Consider the following 16,696-nt stretch of genomic DNA (forward strand, 5'->3'; position numbering starts at 1 on the left):
AGAAATTTTCTGGCCCAATTTTCTGCGGCATCGATCCGAAGCTAGTCGGCAATGAAGCCAACTCCGGCCGGCGCATTGAATGGTCAAAATGGCGGCGCCAGAAGAGAGACCCCGACCGCCCTCGCCGCTCATTTCGCCGATACCTGACCCGGAATCGGCAAAGAACCTATGGTACGCTGTAGTGGGGAGGGCAACGATCACCGCTATCCTCTACCCCATCGAGTACGTCAAGTTCCTCACCCAGGTGAGCACTTCTGTCGCTCGGTTTGCGCGCCTCGATCAACCGGCAGCAAAGAAAAAAACGTGATGAGATCGCCGGGCTGTCGGTGGCTGCTCCCGCTTGCTATGATTCCTCGAGAGGGTTTTGCAGATTGGTGCTATGAACGTGTGACGGATGAATTTGGATGTATCTTGGCTGGAAACGCTAGCGATATCTATGTATTTGCAATATTGTGAACATCGATTGCGCTGGGCACGCCTTTATAACTTGTTCCTAGTGCAGAAATCGGATCGGTCTTTCGCGCTCTATCTTCACGGACGGCGCAGATAGCTTGACTGTTTCCTGGTCAACGCGATTATCTATCTTTACCCTGAGCAGGAACAAAAAAAAAAAAAGCTAGCAGATTGTGTCTTTCGGTCCGGCCGACTCCTAGTACAGAGTTGCGAGTCCTTGAGGACGTAAGGACATACAGTGGTGTGTGACAGTTACGTATTACGGTTCCTTGATGGGTCGCTTTAAGATTTTCACCTATTATTCTGGCCAAATGTCTACCACATCGTTCTTGTAAAGCGTTGACACCTGTGAGAGGAAAAAAAAAAACATCACGTGTGGCTAGAGTAGGGCAAGAGTCTGATTAACTTCACTTTGAAACTTCAAGAATAATAGTTAATAATTATAAATTTTGTTGTTGGCGTTGTCTACCGGTAACCAGATCTGATGTCGAATTCTGGAACCACTGAGTATTGCGTTTGTCTCCAGAACCCGAGATGCAGTTACGTGTCTGTCACTTGTAACTCAGACTTGTAAGTTTGCAGCCTGTCAATTTTCAGGCTGCAGAAAAGAGCAGTAAGGTCAGTTTGTAACCTTGATTTCTTTGCACTCACTAAGCCGTTCTTTGATTACCTTGGCATACTGCCTGTAGACCACCTGTTTTTGCATAAATTGTCACATGAAGCATTCCATCTCAGACAGACTGATAATTTGCAGTTTAATCACACCGTTGCCACAAAAGAAATTTTGTGTATACAAACCTTAGACATGACAATTTCAATACTATTGATTCGCACAAGCTGCGGAAAACAGGCCTTGTGCTTTCAAATAGCGACGTTACTGAGTAATAATCCTAGTATCCTGAAATTTGAAACCTCTAAATCAACCATGAGGTTTAAGAAATTTGTTGAAACATATTTTATTCCCTACTTAAATGAATAACTTCATTATGTATGTCTATCTCCTTTATTTGTTTAAAGATTTTGTGGTAGGTCTCTGAGGTGTTTTGGTATTATGGTGTGTTATTTATTGTATTTTGAAAGATTACATTACTTGCTGTGTTGTTTGCTGCAGTGTACACATGCTTTGGGTTCTGTGGCCTTTGTCAGGCAAGGATGTTGCCTTTTTCTGCAGCTCCGGAGGCAGTTGTATCTCTCGAAGGACAGATAAAGAAGAAAAAGAAAGTATTGTTGTATGATATGCGTAGATCCCAGTAGCATGGTCTTCTGTCGTTGACAAATCTTAATTCTGTTCACGTTGATTTGTGTAAAGTGCTACTCAAAATCTTTGGTGGTAGCACCCAGTGCGGCAGTTACCGCTGGCATCATAGTTGGTGGCTTGTGCCAAAGCCTCTGAAATTCTATCTTTAAATTCTTGTGCCTAGTGATTTTTCCCTAGCTGCATGCCCTCCATCCTGCTATCACTGCATATGTGTGCTGGTGTCGAGATCAACACCTGCTTTTTGCCTGCGATGGTTAAGTCGGGTGTATTATTACTGATATTGTTACTTGTATCAACAGCGTTACCACCGGTGTCTGCAAGGCTAGATACAGACAGGCTAGCATCCTACACTATAGCGCTTGCTAGCTGCTCACGTTATTTGCGTACAGCAGTGGCAGTTAAGGCAGTGAGAGGAACTCATTGTTAGCACTGGCGGTCGTGTGATGTTTGTCAAAAATCTGTTGTCAGATTGGCCATGAACCGCTGCCGCCCAGGCCGACGAGGCGCTTCTTTGGCAAGCCAGTATTGCAGTTGCCGGGAGCTCTTGAGTACAGTGAGTATCAACGGCATGTGCTCACCTCCTTGTTCCTGACATATTTTTGTTGCACATCTTTATGTTTAAGTATATTTTGCATGGGGCAGAATGGCTACTTGCCAGCATCTGTCAAGAGGAAAGTATGCAATGTCGTATCTTGCCTACTCTCTCCTAGAGGACAGAAACTTGGATGCTAATAAAAGGGCTTGGAATTGAATCGATCACAGCGCAGTCGGTTATGGAAGGATGAATCATAGGGGTAATGTTAAGAGACTGGTAAAGAGCAGAGTTGGTTAGAGAACAAACACGAGTTAGCGACGTCTTAGCTGTGATGTAGAAGTGAGCATCGGCAAAAGCTTGCCCATGCTCAAAAAGCTTGCCGTCCCGGTTAGCTCAGTTGGTAGAGCGATGGCTCCGGGTTCGAACCCCGGGCCGGGACGAATTTTTGTTCAACTTAGAAGTTTCTGAGAAAGCTGTATAGCTATCCTTTGTAGCCATATGTCTGCGCTTTGGTGGATGCCATTGAGTAATTACTCCCTTATCCACCTTGGCGGATTCCCCTAAACATTTGACCAAAGAGGTTTCCCCCTTTTTCTTTTTTTGTTCAGTGAAGCACATCAAGAAAGTGGATGGCTATTCTGGCTTGTACCGTGGCCTGAGTGTCCGGCTGTGTGCGAACGTGGTCAGCGGCGCCGTCTTCGCCGAGGTGAACCGGGTGAGCATTTCATTCACTGAATTCGCATTGGGGGCTTTACTTCAACTGACTGCAAGCTAGCGAACACAGCTGAGTGAACTAACATCCTGTATGTTTTGTTTTACTCCACCTACAGCAAAAAAACTTACAGAAGGAAGGATGACTTACTCTTCCAGATGATGGGGGTTAAATTTTACATATTCTACTCTGGGGCACTTTTTATGAGAAGTAGAGAACAAGAGAAGAAAAGACGGCATTACATTTTCCTTGAATGCAAAGGCATTGCAGCTGTAAGAACTTTTTTTTTGTTTGCTATGAAATACGTTGGTGCAAATAGAGACGAAACCAATGTATACTTGAGGGGACAGAGTCAAGCATGGCCATTCTCTGAAAGACCAGGCCGTCAGGCATTTGCCTGCGCATTTCCTGGTTTGCCTTTGTGAGCCTCAACTTTAGTAGGAGATTGAAATTCTGGATAGAAGCTAGGATAAGACCGCCCGTGAGCCTGTAGAATCGTTTTACGTTAAGAAAAAAGGAATGGCTTGTATTAGCGACATATCTGTCATCCTGTTCACGAGCAAGTACATTATTTTCTTGTCACTTTGCTGCAGATGATGATTGGAGTCGAGTATCTGTGGTTGCTGGAAGCACTCAAGTAGTCTTCTTCATTGTTTTTGTGCTAATGTGTTTCACATCAGCCCACACCAACTGGCCCAGCATCAGGTTTTAGTAAACTCATTTGTTTGAGTTGTTGAGTTCTTTTTGTAATACAAGTTAGTAAATGGGATTGCTCAAACTTGCGTGTGATAAATGTATTGAACGTGCCAAGTTATTGGCATGGGACAAGCATTTGGACATGGCAGTTGTGTGGAAGACCGGTCACGGTGTTTACAGTGTTTTTTCTCCGCAGAGGCTACCTGAGGTGCGGACCTTTGAAGATGAAGAGGACGACGAGACTGTAACTGAGGAGCAGCGCATCATCAACTTTGTCAAGCGCACTTGCAAGCTAATGACTGCCAAATGTGCAGCACTCTGTGTTGCCCAGCCCTTCAATGGTGAGTCATGGGGTCTGGCTGATATGTCGTTTTATTATAAATGTAATTTATGATAAAAACTCAACAGGCAAAAACAAAACTTGACAGCTGCAGTGCCACTGTGATATACAGTAGAATCCTGATAAACGGAAGTCGGTTAAACGGAACCAACGCTTAAATGGAACAAGCGCCTCGCAGTTTGTTGGTTTTGTACTAAGGCAATGTAAAAAAAAATCTCATTAATCGGAACAAAAATTTTCCGACCACCGTATAAACGGACCCGAAAATAGGCTTGAAACCGCAACTTGACGTGAGCGCACAGCCCCATCGCGGTACGCATCACTGCCCCCCCCCCCCCCCCCCCCCCCCCTCCCCCCCTCTCTTTCCGATCTCCGTCTTTGGGCATTTCCGGTTTTCTCGCACACTGCAACCACATCGCTTGCTTTCTGTCACGGTCTGCTTGCAGTTGTGTTCAGCTAGGCTTAAACCTTACATCCGCTGTTGAGCGTCGTCTGCGACATTTCGTCGCGAAGTCAGCATCCGATGGCAGCGCAGAAGCGACCTCACAATGCCCTTATGTTAGAAAGGAAGGTGGAAATAATCAACGACTTCGAGAGTGGTCGCTTCACAAAAAACTTGCGACGAACTACGCTGTCCCCAAGAGCAGCCTCACAAGGATACTTCAGGACAACGATAAGCTGCGGCAGGCTTTCGGGACGTCACGCTTTGGCCCTCAAAGAAAACGACTGCGGGTGGCCAACCACGAAGGTCTGGAGAAGTGCCTGGTGGTTTGGCTGCGGAGAGCCCGCAGTGAAAACATTCCGATCAGCGGGCCACTCATTCACGCGCAAGCAGAAGAATTTGCTTTGCAGCTCGGCATCGAAGCTTTCTCGTGCAGCGAAGGGTGGTTGACGAGATTTAAAGATCGGAATGACATAGTGAGTCGTGCCGTTTCAGGGGAGGCCGTTTCAGGCATCCGCGCCTGATTGGTCAAAGGGATGCAAGTTAGAATACACGCCCAGGACAGAGTCCATGCGCCTGTTACCGTGTAATCTTGTGTATGGGCTGGACCCGTGTATGGGCCGCATCCCCCGTTCTGGACTTGATAATTGAGAAAAAAAATACGCTTATGAGATTTTTTTTAAGAATTACCTTTTTAAGAACACCTTAAGAATTCACACCCAAATTTTAAAAAAAAGTGCGGCCCTTACAAGAGTTTGTACTGTATGTACCCATCGAGGGTATTAAGACATTTTCCCTGCCATGTCAGGATCCTGTTGTGTTTCTGATGTTGGTAGAGAGATGTCAGTGTTTAGTGCGTACCTTAATCATGGCGCATTTTGTCTTGCAGTGGTGTGCTTTCGGTACATGGCCCAGTTTGTAGGACGAGAGGAGAAATACACGTGAGTGACACCTTGTCCAACATTGCATGCTCGCAAGTAAAAGTGCAGGCCATAACTAATTGACCTACTGCATATCATATCGCATGCACATTACACAGCAGGCTCATTTATGATTACACCAAGGTAATGATAGCTTTTTGTTACATTGCATTTTATGACGAATTCATGAGCCTTGCTTAGGATGCAAGAGGTCAGGTTTTCCTCGCTCTTACTATGGTCCACTTTGAAAAACCCCATTGTAGGACATGTTTCGCATAGATTTGTTCCTTTACAGTTAAAACTCGATTTAACGAAGTTGAGGGGAGCCGTGAATTATTTCGTTAAATCGAGAACTTCGTTAAATTGAATGAGGCATTTCTTGGGCACATAATTCAGTACATTCGATTACAGTAAAACCTCGTTAAAACGTACCCGCTTAAACAGTACTTTCGTTTTAAAAGTAGTAAAGTCAAGTCCCCGACTGAGCACCCATTGAACATAATGCATTTTGCATCCGCATAAACCGTACCAGCTTATCGCGGTCGTATCGGTTAGCACGTACCATTTTCACTTCTCGTCGCACTCGCGCGTGACGAATTCACGCCGGTAGCACCGACCCAAAGGACGGTTCGGCTAGCGGCGCAACAATCTTCCCTAAATACCGCCGACGGGACGGCAAGCCACACAGCTAATGACAAATTGGCGCCAAAGTTGGTAGAATTTGGTAGAATAGACCGCTCTCGTCGGCGTTGTAGACGTCGCTGGGGGCATATTTTCCCAGAATGTCGGGCACGTTTTCAGACTGCCAGTCGCCGACTACAGCCATGCTTACGCTGCTCGCTTCACCGCTAAGCACTTTCCCGACGATGCCGTGTCGTTCTTTGAAGCGCGACAGCCAGCCGGGACTTGCCTTGAACTCGTTGTCGCCCAGCAAGCACGCGAAAGAGCGAGCTTTTTGTTGGAGCAGGTCTCCACTCACGGGAATACTATTCTTCGCCCGCAAATCCATAAACCAGGCGAAGAGGGCCTCTTCCATTTTGCTTTGAGGAGTGGTCTTCAGCGTTTTTTTGCGCGAGAGATTCCCCGACGAAGTGGCGCGGAGGATGTCATCTTTCCCTTTCAATATTGTGGAGAGAGTACTCGCTGGAATGCCATGTGATGCAGCCACGTCACATTTCTTCTGTCCACTTGTCACAGCACGAATTATGTCCGCTTTCTCGTCCAGGGTAAGCCTTTTTCGTTTCTTGCAGGGCTCCATCTGCTAGTCAGGAGGGTTAGCGGCGCGCTTGCTCGCACACACCACGTCCGCGTTCACGATAGCAAGGCTAGACTGATGGAGGCCTAACAAGCTGAGCTTGACAAAGACGTGCGTTCAAAGGCACGGGGAAATCCGCACAAGAGCGAACAGAGAGCACAACACACAAACACACACAAAAAAAAAACACGCGAACTGCAACAGCGCCATCTATGAAATGTGGCACGAAACTTTTTTACTGCTGGCGCCATCTCGTGAGCTCGACTCAAAATTAAAACTCGTTTTGCGCCGCGCAGTTTGAAAAAAGCGACGAGATGAAGATGCTCCGCGCTGTTACCGCTGACTCGCAATCAATAAATTTTGGGGTGCTGTCTACAAAATAAACCAAAAATTAACACTTTTTCACCTTTATTTCTCGAAAAAAGGTTCGTTAAATCAGGACAGATCACGGAATCGGTTTCGTTATTTCGGGTTAGTCAAAGCATTGAACCCTATGGGCGTCTGAGGGGGAATTAGGATACCTTCGTTAAATCGAGATTTTCGTTAAATCGGGTTTCGTTAAATCGAGTTTTGACTGTATATTATTTTTTGCTTTGAATGCTACCTCATGATTACCAACTGAAGGTTGTGAAAAGCTGGAATCACATTCTTCCAGATACGACCAAAAGTGGGCTGGTGGATTATGTCTTTTAGGAACTGCAAATGTTCATAGTTCAGAGCGATTTGTCCACAAGTTAGAGGGACACACACACACATGGATTCACTTTTCTGGATAATAGAAACTGGAAATCAGGCAATGTATTTGTCAGCCAGAATTCACAGATGGTTGAGGAAAGGCCTTAACGCCGTGCAAATGGAAGGGCCAAGTGTCGAACTTCTTTTACACATTCTTGGTCCAAGAAAATTTATTCCGCCGTTGGAAGCAGCAACAAAGTGTCTGAGCAGTGTGCTGCATCAGGTTCGTTCCTTATAACATCTGGTAAGTTGTGAAGTGAAAGTTGTTTTAATCATGAATATGGTGATGTAAGTGCTTTGGTTTTAAAATGCTTGTATGCGTTTCCTTTCTTGCAGGGGAATTTTCACCTCCGTTGTTGAAATATACAGGGAAGAAGGCGTCCTAGGTCTCTTCAGGTGTGGCAGCTTTCTTTTACAGAACGTAAGAGATTATATGGACAGTAGTTGATGTTATGCCTGACAGGTGATTGTGAGCCAGGGACCGGCCTTAGAGAAGCCAGGACCAGTACAGATTACAGATAGGAGCTTTTCGCAGAGGCGCAGTTCTGTTCTGCTAAGTTATGACTCCTTTTTTATGGCCTACACTAGGACGGCACTAATCCCGTGTTGAGCTTCTGTAAGAGTTTTTTTTTTTTTCTGACCTGCTTCATGTATGTTGATCCATGCTCGACAAACTTTATGCAGATCATTTATGCTTCTGGTTGTGTAAATTGGTCATGGGAAAGTCCTGAACTGAACTGCTGCCCGTACATTGCCAGAGTTGAGCGAGCAGTAACATGACCATTTCTGATGTCTTGTGGCCAGTACTTTTATGTCTAGTATATCTCCGAAAGTTAACTGATTCTCAAGGCTGTGACCTGTGCTCCACGATGTTTGTTTGGATTGCTTACATTACTACTCCATTTATTAAAGTTATGAGCTAAAGCTTTATTTTTAACCATCCGTAAATAATGCACATCTGCCCTTCAGGTGTGGCATTCAGCATGTTCACTTTACCTCACCGCAATCGGCCGGTGCCGTTGACTACCACAAAATTATTGGATCATGCAGTGATACAGATGACACCTTTTGAAGTGGACGATCCTAAACACCAGTGACACGAAACAGTGTGACGCAGAGGCACAACTTGTCAACACCACTTTTTTTTGTAGATGATGAAAGGGCGGCCGTGCATATATAATACGAGTTCTGACTTTTGCAAACAAAAAATCAAAGCTTTTCTTACCCTGCGTAACGAACCCTCCCCCCAAATTGATGGGCACATTCCTGGAAAAGAAGTGGGTTCATTATGCGGGCAAATATGCTATTATGGTTAATTTCGTTAGCAGTGTATTGGCAGTCCTCATGGCTTTCAGCTGCATGCTGACATTTGTAGAGTTTTATTCTCTCCCCTGTTTCCCACTCCTGTCTTTCTTGTTCCAGTGGTCTCGTGCCTAGATTGATTGGTGAGGTGCTGACGATATGGTTTGCCAATACGATATCCTTTGTCATCAATGCCTACATCGTTCAGGACAAGGTGTTTATCACGTTTATTACTTTTGGGAAATCCACACATATTCATGGTGGAATTCCATCTGTTGACAATTCTGCCATCAGTATTTTGAAATTGGCACTGTGTAGATTAATGAGTGAACCAATAATTTTAATTCTGGAAACATTGAAGGCATTTGATCTGTGCAGAAATGTGTGAATGGCTCTACTGTGTATGTGCTCACCCAGTTAAACTCTGTCTCAAATAGTATAGTGAATGTGCATGAACTGGAATAGAATTGTTTACATATAAACTGAAATGAGAAATCAACCCTTGAGAAACCATTTGTGTGTAGATCGGTGGTTTTTTGTGTGATTTTACAAGTGATCGGTCATCTGCGGATAAATGTGCTTGGTGCATTCCTCATGCTTCAATCTATTCTTGTTTCCAGACATTGCAAAGCTACGTTAGTGCATTGACAATGGTAAGAATTCACTTTTTTTTTTCCCCTTTGATAACTTGCGGTATTCGATAATTTGCTGAAGATCATGCTAGCGTGTGCTGTCTAAATCTTGGCAGTTGAGGACTCTGCCATTGCTGGAAAATAAGCTTGCTGCCCTGTTCTTTGTCATTTTTATTTATTTCCTATGGTTGTTTCTTACTGGAAGTACTACATGATCTGGGTGTAGTTTCATCTCGCGTGAGCCACAGCACCTTAATGCGACTGGTGGACCGATTGAAGGCCAGCTGAGGCCCTTTACTGGCGAGCGTGACGACAGCTGACAGTTGGCATCCATCCACTGTGAGAAGGAGCCTCTTGGAAGCTTCCGATACGTCCAGGAAGAAGTTTCGAAAACAAGACGCATTTTGTTCAGAATTAGGGTCAATTGAGCTGGCACTGTGCATGCTGTCCATTGTGTGTATGATACTAAGTTTTCATTCATGAAACTGACATAAGCGTAAGGGGCTTGGCACCTTGATCTCAATGGCCTTGAAAAGCATTCTTTCGGTCAACCAAAGTCGACAGAAATTCAGAGTTTATTCACTCTTCAATATGTGATCTTGATGCGTTATGAATGCAAAGGTGGGCTGATGATCTTTGTGGAGAAATATTTCAAACTTATGGTTCTTACGACCATATTAAAAAATATTTTTCAAAGTTATGGTTCTTTTGTGGGCATGTACCATCAGAGTCAAATGAAATGAGGTTGGGGTGGCTGAAATGGTAACTCGAAAGTGCTAAAATATTAGCAACTGGAGCAGGGCCTGTTCACATTTCCACGAAGTGACCATCGCACCATCGAAGTGAAGATCAAATGTGCTGGCGTCCACCATTCTTCCACAAAGATCTTGTGTTTTCTTTTTTTTTTGCTGTTTACACTTTCTTTGACACTGATGGTACAAATCGTGGCGTCTGAGAGGTTCAGTTTAAAACAAGGTATGGGTGGTTTGTAGTAACTATTTCTTTAAACTCTGGAAGTGTTACAAAGGGTTACTTGTTACTTATGAAAGCCCAGGTACAACCATGCAAAAGGAAACGCTGAATTTGCACTCTGGAACCAAATTTTTTTTAACTATCACATCTAAGTTGAACGGTCCTTTTCGTCATGGAACTTTTTGTCGCCCTCTGCCTTCATCCTAGCCTCAAAGTGTTAAGAACATTTCTGTGAACGTCTTTTTTTCTTATTTTCTTTGCAGTTCCTGTCGAGCTCTGTCACGTACCCGTTCTCTCTTGTGGGTACAGTGATGGCTGTTTCTGGATGCAGGTAAGTGCCCTTCTTTGTGTTTAATATAGTTGGAGTAGACTTGGGGGTCCTTTGTGGCAATGTTTGCCATTGGAGGCATTTTAGTAGCACTATATTATGTAGGAGGGTGTGGCGGTAGACCAGTTGGCAACACACAATAGGGCCAAAGAACTGCAAAAGACACAGGACAGTGGATCGCCTTGTGTTGTCTTTTCCATCGTCTTGTGCCTTTTATGGTCCTTCGGCTCTACTACATCATATTTGATTGCATATGGGAATGTTACAATTCTTGGTTGCTACATATTGTGAGTTTTGGTTTGTGTACCTGTGGATTGTGTGCTGTCGAGAGGTCTATCTTATTCCGATACCACGTGCATTGTGTGGTCCGCTTCTATATTGGAGACCCTCAGCATCGTGAATACATGGTCCCCATCCTGGCTCTAGCCTTCAGTCTGTGTATATGGTAGAGCAGCGTCTCTCCTCTTATTTTCAATGCCAATCAGATATGGCTGACCTGACCGATCGATGCTCTCTCTGTCCCCTGTCGGCTAACCTTTGTGCCTGCTGCACAGTTGTGAGAGAGAACACTGTCTTGTTGACGCCCTACGGCAGAATTTCGGTGAATTGAAGCGGCAACTAGATGAACTGAGGCATACCAAGGGCTCCCATTGCAAAGCGAGTGGTGCAGCTGGCATAGAAAAAATTAGAGGAAGCTTTTATCTGTAGCTTAGGTTACCCCTTAGACTTGTGGTGTTGAAGGAGGCATTGAGAAAGAAAGGGCTCTGCTGGTAGGTCATAAACTCTTTCAACTGTAGAGTTTTTTTTTTTTTTTTCGGGCAGTTTTTCAATAGCTTAAGTATACAGCGCCTGCATGGATCAACATCTGCTTTTAATAAGTCATTTCTACCAATCGCAATACAGGAATGGAATGAATTGCCAGATTCTACTGTCATGGAAAGTGACCCTGTCAAATTCGAGGACCGGTTACTGTCTGTCTTTGAACATTAAATTTGTCTATATTTCTTTTCTCGCTTATAGTTTGAGGTGCTTGAGCAACTCGTTTGTAAATCCCCTTCTCTACTCGATTGATTTTTTTTGTAACTGTTTTAATTGTGTTCTCATTTGATGTTACTGATTGTATTCGTTGTCCTAATTGCCCTCATTGTATGTTTATATACATGTTTTACTAGATTTGCTCGTTTTTTTTCAACCTCTTTGGCTTTGTTCTTGTATTGTCCTACATACGTCGCCCCCCCCCCCCCCCCCCCCCCCCCCCCCCCCCCCCCCGCCCTGTGAAGGGTCCTTAAGGGATCAATAAGTGATGATGATGAATATCTTTGGAAGCTATAATTTTTGGCTATAAGCATTTCAGTGTTCTATTTATTTACTTTCTCTTGTTTTTTTTTTGTTCTGATATTTTGGAATAATATGCTGACACTAAGTTTTGAGGGTTCGCAAGCTGGAATGACATGTTTGATTACTAGCTTCAGATGTTCTATCAGAAGCCCCCTTGTGTACCCAATAAATCTGGCTTTTACATTATTTTATATGTGCTGGTGAAGCATACTGTATTGCCATAAGAGGACCTTTGGATGCATCTCTCAGCAGCAGGTGCATGTGTCTTGGGCTTCCAGATCTCATTTTTATGACAGCACAGATCGGTTGCTAGATGGATTTTTCGCTGATAAGAAATTTGTCGTTCACACTATTTGAGATGCTCTTGCTGCTTTGCCAAACAGCAAAAGTGCGTTACACACATTTTTGTTTAACCTATATGTGAGCCCAAGTGGACCAAGGACAGTCCAGCATTTCTCAGATATTTTTTGTGCCTGCCGACCAGAAGTAAAGATAGTCTATGCATCCACAATCCTGTCGCAGTGGGCTGTGATAGTGTTAAAATCTTGGTGCCATGATTGTTGCATCACAGGATGGCTGTCCCCATGTTATCTGTTATCATATTTGTTTCAGTTTAATGTAATCTTATTGGATATTGTCTAATCTTGCATAACTTTTCCAGCCTGGAAGCAGGCAGGCCTCCGAACATGCCCGTCTACCCCAGCTGGAGTGAATGTTGGCAGCACCTGAACAGACTGGTATGGTGGCTGTTCACCCACTTTGCTGGTTTCTTGAGGGAACTGCATTGTGGTCCTCATTCATGCCTACCCCTCTGTTTTAACTGTGGTAGACAATCAGTGCTCTGTTACCTCGTGAACCTGTTTTTTGTGTCCCTTACTCTGTCCGTCGTCCGGTATTTTGCGCTTCCTATAGTTTACAACATGCATCACCAACTAGCCAGGCAGCTTGCTCTCCTGAACAAGTTCATTTTTGCTTAGTGACGTGGTTTTGGAAAAAAATTGTTTACAAGTGCAGTGCTGCAAAATGTGCTGTGCAGGCATGGAGTACCTATTGAATTAAGAGTGCATTGTGCATAATGTGTATAATTTTGTGTGTCTGGGCACTCTCCCACGCTACCACAGATGATACAAATGCTCGGGCCTGGACTGCACCCTTTAGCACTAGGTGCCACCTATACATTGCCAATGCCGCAATTGCCAGTTGCGTAGTATGCATGCAAGCAGTGTGCGGTAATATATCCGGCTGTGAATGGATCCAGTTAACCGTAAACAGATCTGCATGGACGCTTTTCCTATGCTTCTGCATATGGAATTTGTGCTTTGGATGCTACATATACTTTTAGCAGCCCTGCGAGATACGTGTGATCGGGGTTCTACATATCTGTATTGATTAGTTCGCATTCAGAGTCACAATTAGTTGCAGTGACTCCCGTCCTGTGGTGATACGCCACTCCCTTGGACTCCTGTAGGTGCTCTGATATATCTTGAAAGAAGTTAGGACGGCGCTAAAACGACAAAGACAAAGAGGCGCCGTCCTAACTTCTTTCAAGATATGAACCAACTAGCCCAAATCAAAGTACTTCTTGCTCTGATATATAATCAGCGACGATACAGAAGCAGTGCAAAAGATGATGTACAGGAGATGGACAACCGGACACGAGTGCTGTGCTGTGTACCCCATGCTGTCCTTTGCACTGTGTCCACCATCATCTAGAAGTTGTACGCACTATGAGAAGGAGCAAACATATTGTACGAAAGTGTGAATTTTCTGCTTATTTGTGCACTAAAAGTTGAGGATGATTTTTGGATAATATATACCAAGAGAAAAACTAGGTAGCTAATCAATACAAACAACTGTGCTTGTCACAAGTCATTGCAGAGTAACCAATCATTGAATGCTCATAATTTGTTCCCTCTCATATTGCACACGACTGTATTACGAGCTCACCCTAGCATCCATCTTGGAAAGTTTCTTTGTGCATCACCAGGTGGCGTTGAGCTACCTATTAGGTTTCTTTGCTGTACACCAGGTGGCGCAAGGCGTGTTTGCCTATTCCTGGTTCCTGGTGACCAGTCAGGCCAATGCCTTTTTTGCAGCGAAACTTGGTGCTTGGTCGTGTTGACAGCAAGTTGTTTTCTTCTGTCTGATATCGTGCAGAACCAGCTGAAGCGAGGTTCGTCAGTCATCTGGAGGTACTACCAAGGGCCATACATTATCGATGAAAGTGGAGTGCCACGACTAGTGGGCGCAGTCAACTTACAGGCGACCCACTGACAACTGAACTAGAAGAGGCAGTTCCCGTTAACTGTTACCACAGGTATAACATCCCTTCCAACTCCAGTATATCACACAAGACCAGTATAAGTGTACACTGCTTGTAGTGGTCTATTCTTACAAGGAATTATATTGATGTTGATATCCTTATATACCAAGGTTACACCCGCAGGCGACTATGGTTAAGCATGACAATGGGTAGCCGGATCTAGCCATGGTTGAGGCTACCTGTAAAAACTATTACTAATTGATGTTGCACAGGTTGCAGTACCACAGTTCATTTTGCCGTGCAGTTACAACAGTTAGCGATAGCTATGGCTGCCTTAATCATGGTCAAGGTTTTCTGTGTAGCAGGTCATTACAGAGCCATGTTGACTTGCCTTTTTTATTATTTCCAGGTTGCCCCAAGGAGTTTGACAGGGGAGGCTAAAATGTGGTTTATCGACCAGTTAGGCTTGTTCTGCAATACGTGGTGCTCTGTCACGGAAGAGTACCTCCGTGACAACGTTTACGAAAGCGTTCATTCCTGTCGCCATATTAGTCTCGGCACGGAGGACCTCATCACCAACTTGTTCTGTTACCAATTAAAAGAAGCGTCTGTTCACCGATTTGCTTTTTCTTTTTCCAATTCTGAAGAATGTGCCTCAAGGCGGGGAGGTAATATCGATATGTTGGAAATTTCATGCCGATGACTTGGTTTGGCCTTTGACATTGTGCCAGCAAAGAAAAGTGGGCAAGATCAAGCTTAATTGCCTCGGCAGCATTCTTAAGGGATTTCAAACGTGCAAATTGCAGTACGCTATGTTGTGCACCTTAGAGGCAACTAGGACCAGTCCTAATATTTCCACTGTGCTGTTCGTGGTTAACTTTAGAATGCAGACGTACAGTCCTGGCCACAGTAATAATAAGCACGCTTCAGCAATCAAACTCTTGTCATGCCTTGCCTACAAAAATTAGATCTTTTTACGTACGTTGGCTCATGCCACATGTGTGCTCACTTGTGAACACAAGAAACCATTATATCCACTCTACAGAATGCATGAGAAAATTTCAACTGCCGAAGCACGCTCCATAATATTTTGCCCACACCTGCACATACGGGTATCTCAAATATGAAAAGGAACGCACTAATTACTCCACAGGCAAGAGTTTTTGGAAAACCACATTTTCCTCTGTTCCAGTATCTCTGGATGGATGATGTCATGCGACATTTTCAACCTGGGTGCCGCAAAAGGAGGATTGTTACTCTGCAAACTGACTGCTCCCTCTAATTTGAGTTCTTTGCACTCGTGTTCGTATCGCAAGCTATGCTAATCGGACGCATGCAATACCTAATGTTAGCGTACAACAAAAACAAGTGCACTGAACAGCTTTAATGTGCAACCGGTAGAACGTCCCATCGTGAAAGAGCACCCGTACCCAACTCTCAGCAACAGAAACATACACACACGGCAAACTTGCAAGCCAGGACCAGCTTCATACACACGTTTATGAAACTTGTTCCACGAACCCAAAACCGCCATTCACGCAGCAACGTAGAGGCGCTAACAATTTAACTAGCTCCACGTAGACGCCTCTTGGCATTGCAGTATGATGAAGCTGTCGTACAGCGCTAGTGATGAAAGCCAAAGCCTGTTTGCGATGCCTTGCCGTTGTTGAAAGTACTCGGAAAGAGGGGCCGAGACGAAAGAGGCTCTCGGAGTTCACCAACGTGATGTCGGGAGTGCGATCAACGTCTCAAAACGACGCCGCGAAACAACTTTTCTTTTTGTTAACCTCTGGCCAAAGCTCGGCCGCGGTGGCAGAATGTGTAAAACGAGGGCCGGTTCCCGAATGTCTCGAAGGTCTTGCTCTCGAGTTCGACTGTTGCGCGCACCTCCTTGAAGTCGCCGGCGACGCATATGACGCCGTACATGGTAATCAGCAGGCATAGGACGCTCTGGAAAATGATGTCCAGCGGCAACACCGTGAAGTCCTGCTCGGTCAGACGAAGGTATGAGCGGTGCTGCGCAGCCGAAATGGCGGCGTGGATCAGTCCCACGACGCCCAGGGTCACCATGAACTTGGGCGCCTTCGAAGGCATGGTAGTTTTTTAAGCAGTGGCTGGCTGCAAACACGGAATGCGAGGAGAATAGTTAAAACAAGTTACACTCGTCGTCGTTCATCTGTTCCGACACCTGTCCCACGAGAAGCGGAAATCACATTGACGCCATTTTAACCCGCTAGCTCCGCTTGGTGATATCCTCAATTTTTTAGTTGCCAAATTGGAAAAGCGTATCATATTTTTTATTTTTACACTAAAAATCACGCTTGTTGCGCGGGAATTACACTGTGATACAGTTAGTTTGCGATTTGTGCACATTTGCGCGAAGCGTAACAGTAAGTTTCAGCCCTACTTCAGCCCATCCCTCCACATAGTGCAACGTTATCATTTCTCTAGCTAGCGCGGACCTCCCTTCGTGCGGTTTCCGTTTTCCGTCATTCCCCCTCGCCGCTTCCAACTA

The 16,696-nt window shown here is 44.8% G+C and overlaps 2 protein-coding genes across 3 annotated transcripts; one reads left to right on the top strand and one right to left on the bottom strand.

Annotated features, from left to right (window-relative positions):
- The first annotated feature begins 41 nt into the window (after nt 1-41).
- On the top strand, nt 42-14,800 carry LOC144104488 (mitochondrial carrier homolog 2-like). Of its 2 annotated transcripts, none has more exons than XR_013308550.1 (12): nt 42-244; nt 2,180-2,264; nt 2,855-2,961; nt 3,851-3,995; nt 5,326-5,377; nt 7,683-7,742; nt 8,769-8,862; nt 9,269-9,301; nt 10,516-10,583; nt 12,580-13,386; nt 13,495-14,235; nt 14,591-14,800. XR_013308550.1 is itself a non-coding variant. In XM_077637539.1 (12 exons), the coding sequence occupies exons 1-11, from the start codon at nt 80-82 to the stop codon at nt 14,190-14,192; spliced, it is 1,002 nt and encodes a 333-aa protein (XP_077493665.1). In that variant the 5' UTR covers nt 43-79; the 3' UTR covers nt 14,193-14,235; nt 14,591-14,800. The 2 variants fall into 2 exon arrangements, 1 of the variants encoding a protein (XP_077493665.1); XM_077637539.1 differs by having other exon boundaries at nt 43-244; nt 12,580-12,655; nt 14,076-14,235.
- Nucleotides 14,801-15,546: 746 nt separating this feature from the next.
- On the bottom strand, nt 15,547-16,425 carry EMC5 (ER membrane protein complex subunit 5). Its single transcript, XM_077638704.1, has one exon. It carries the CDS (start codon nt 16,273-16,275, stop codon nt 15,964-15,966), a length of 312 nt encoding a protein of 103 aa, XP_077494830.1. The 5' UTR covers nt 16,276-16,425; the 3' UTR covers nt 15,547-15,963.
- Between the last annotated feature and the right edge of the window lie 271 nt (nt 16,426-16,696).

Source organism: Amblyomma americanum, chromosome 9 (assembly GCF_052857255.1).
Source record: "Amblyomma americanum isolate KBUSLIRL-KWMA chromosome 9, ASM5285725v1, whole genome shotgun sequence".
NCBI classification, from domain to species: Eukaryota; Metazoa; Arthropoda; class Arachnida; order Ixodida; family Ixodidae; genus Amblyomma; species Amblyomma americanum.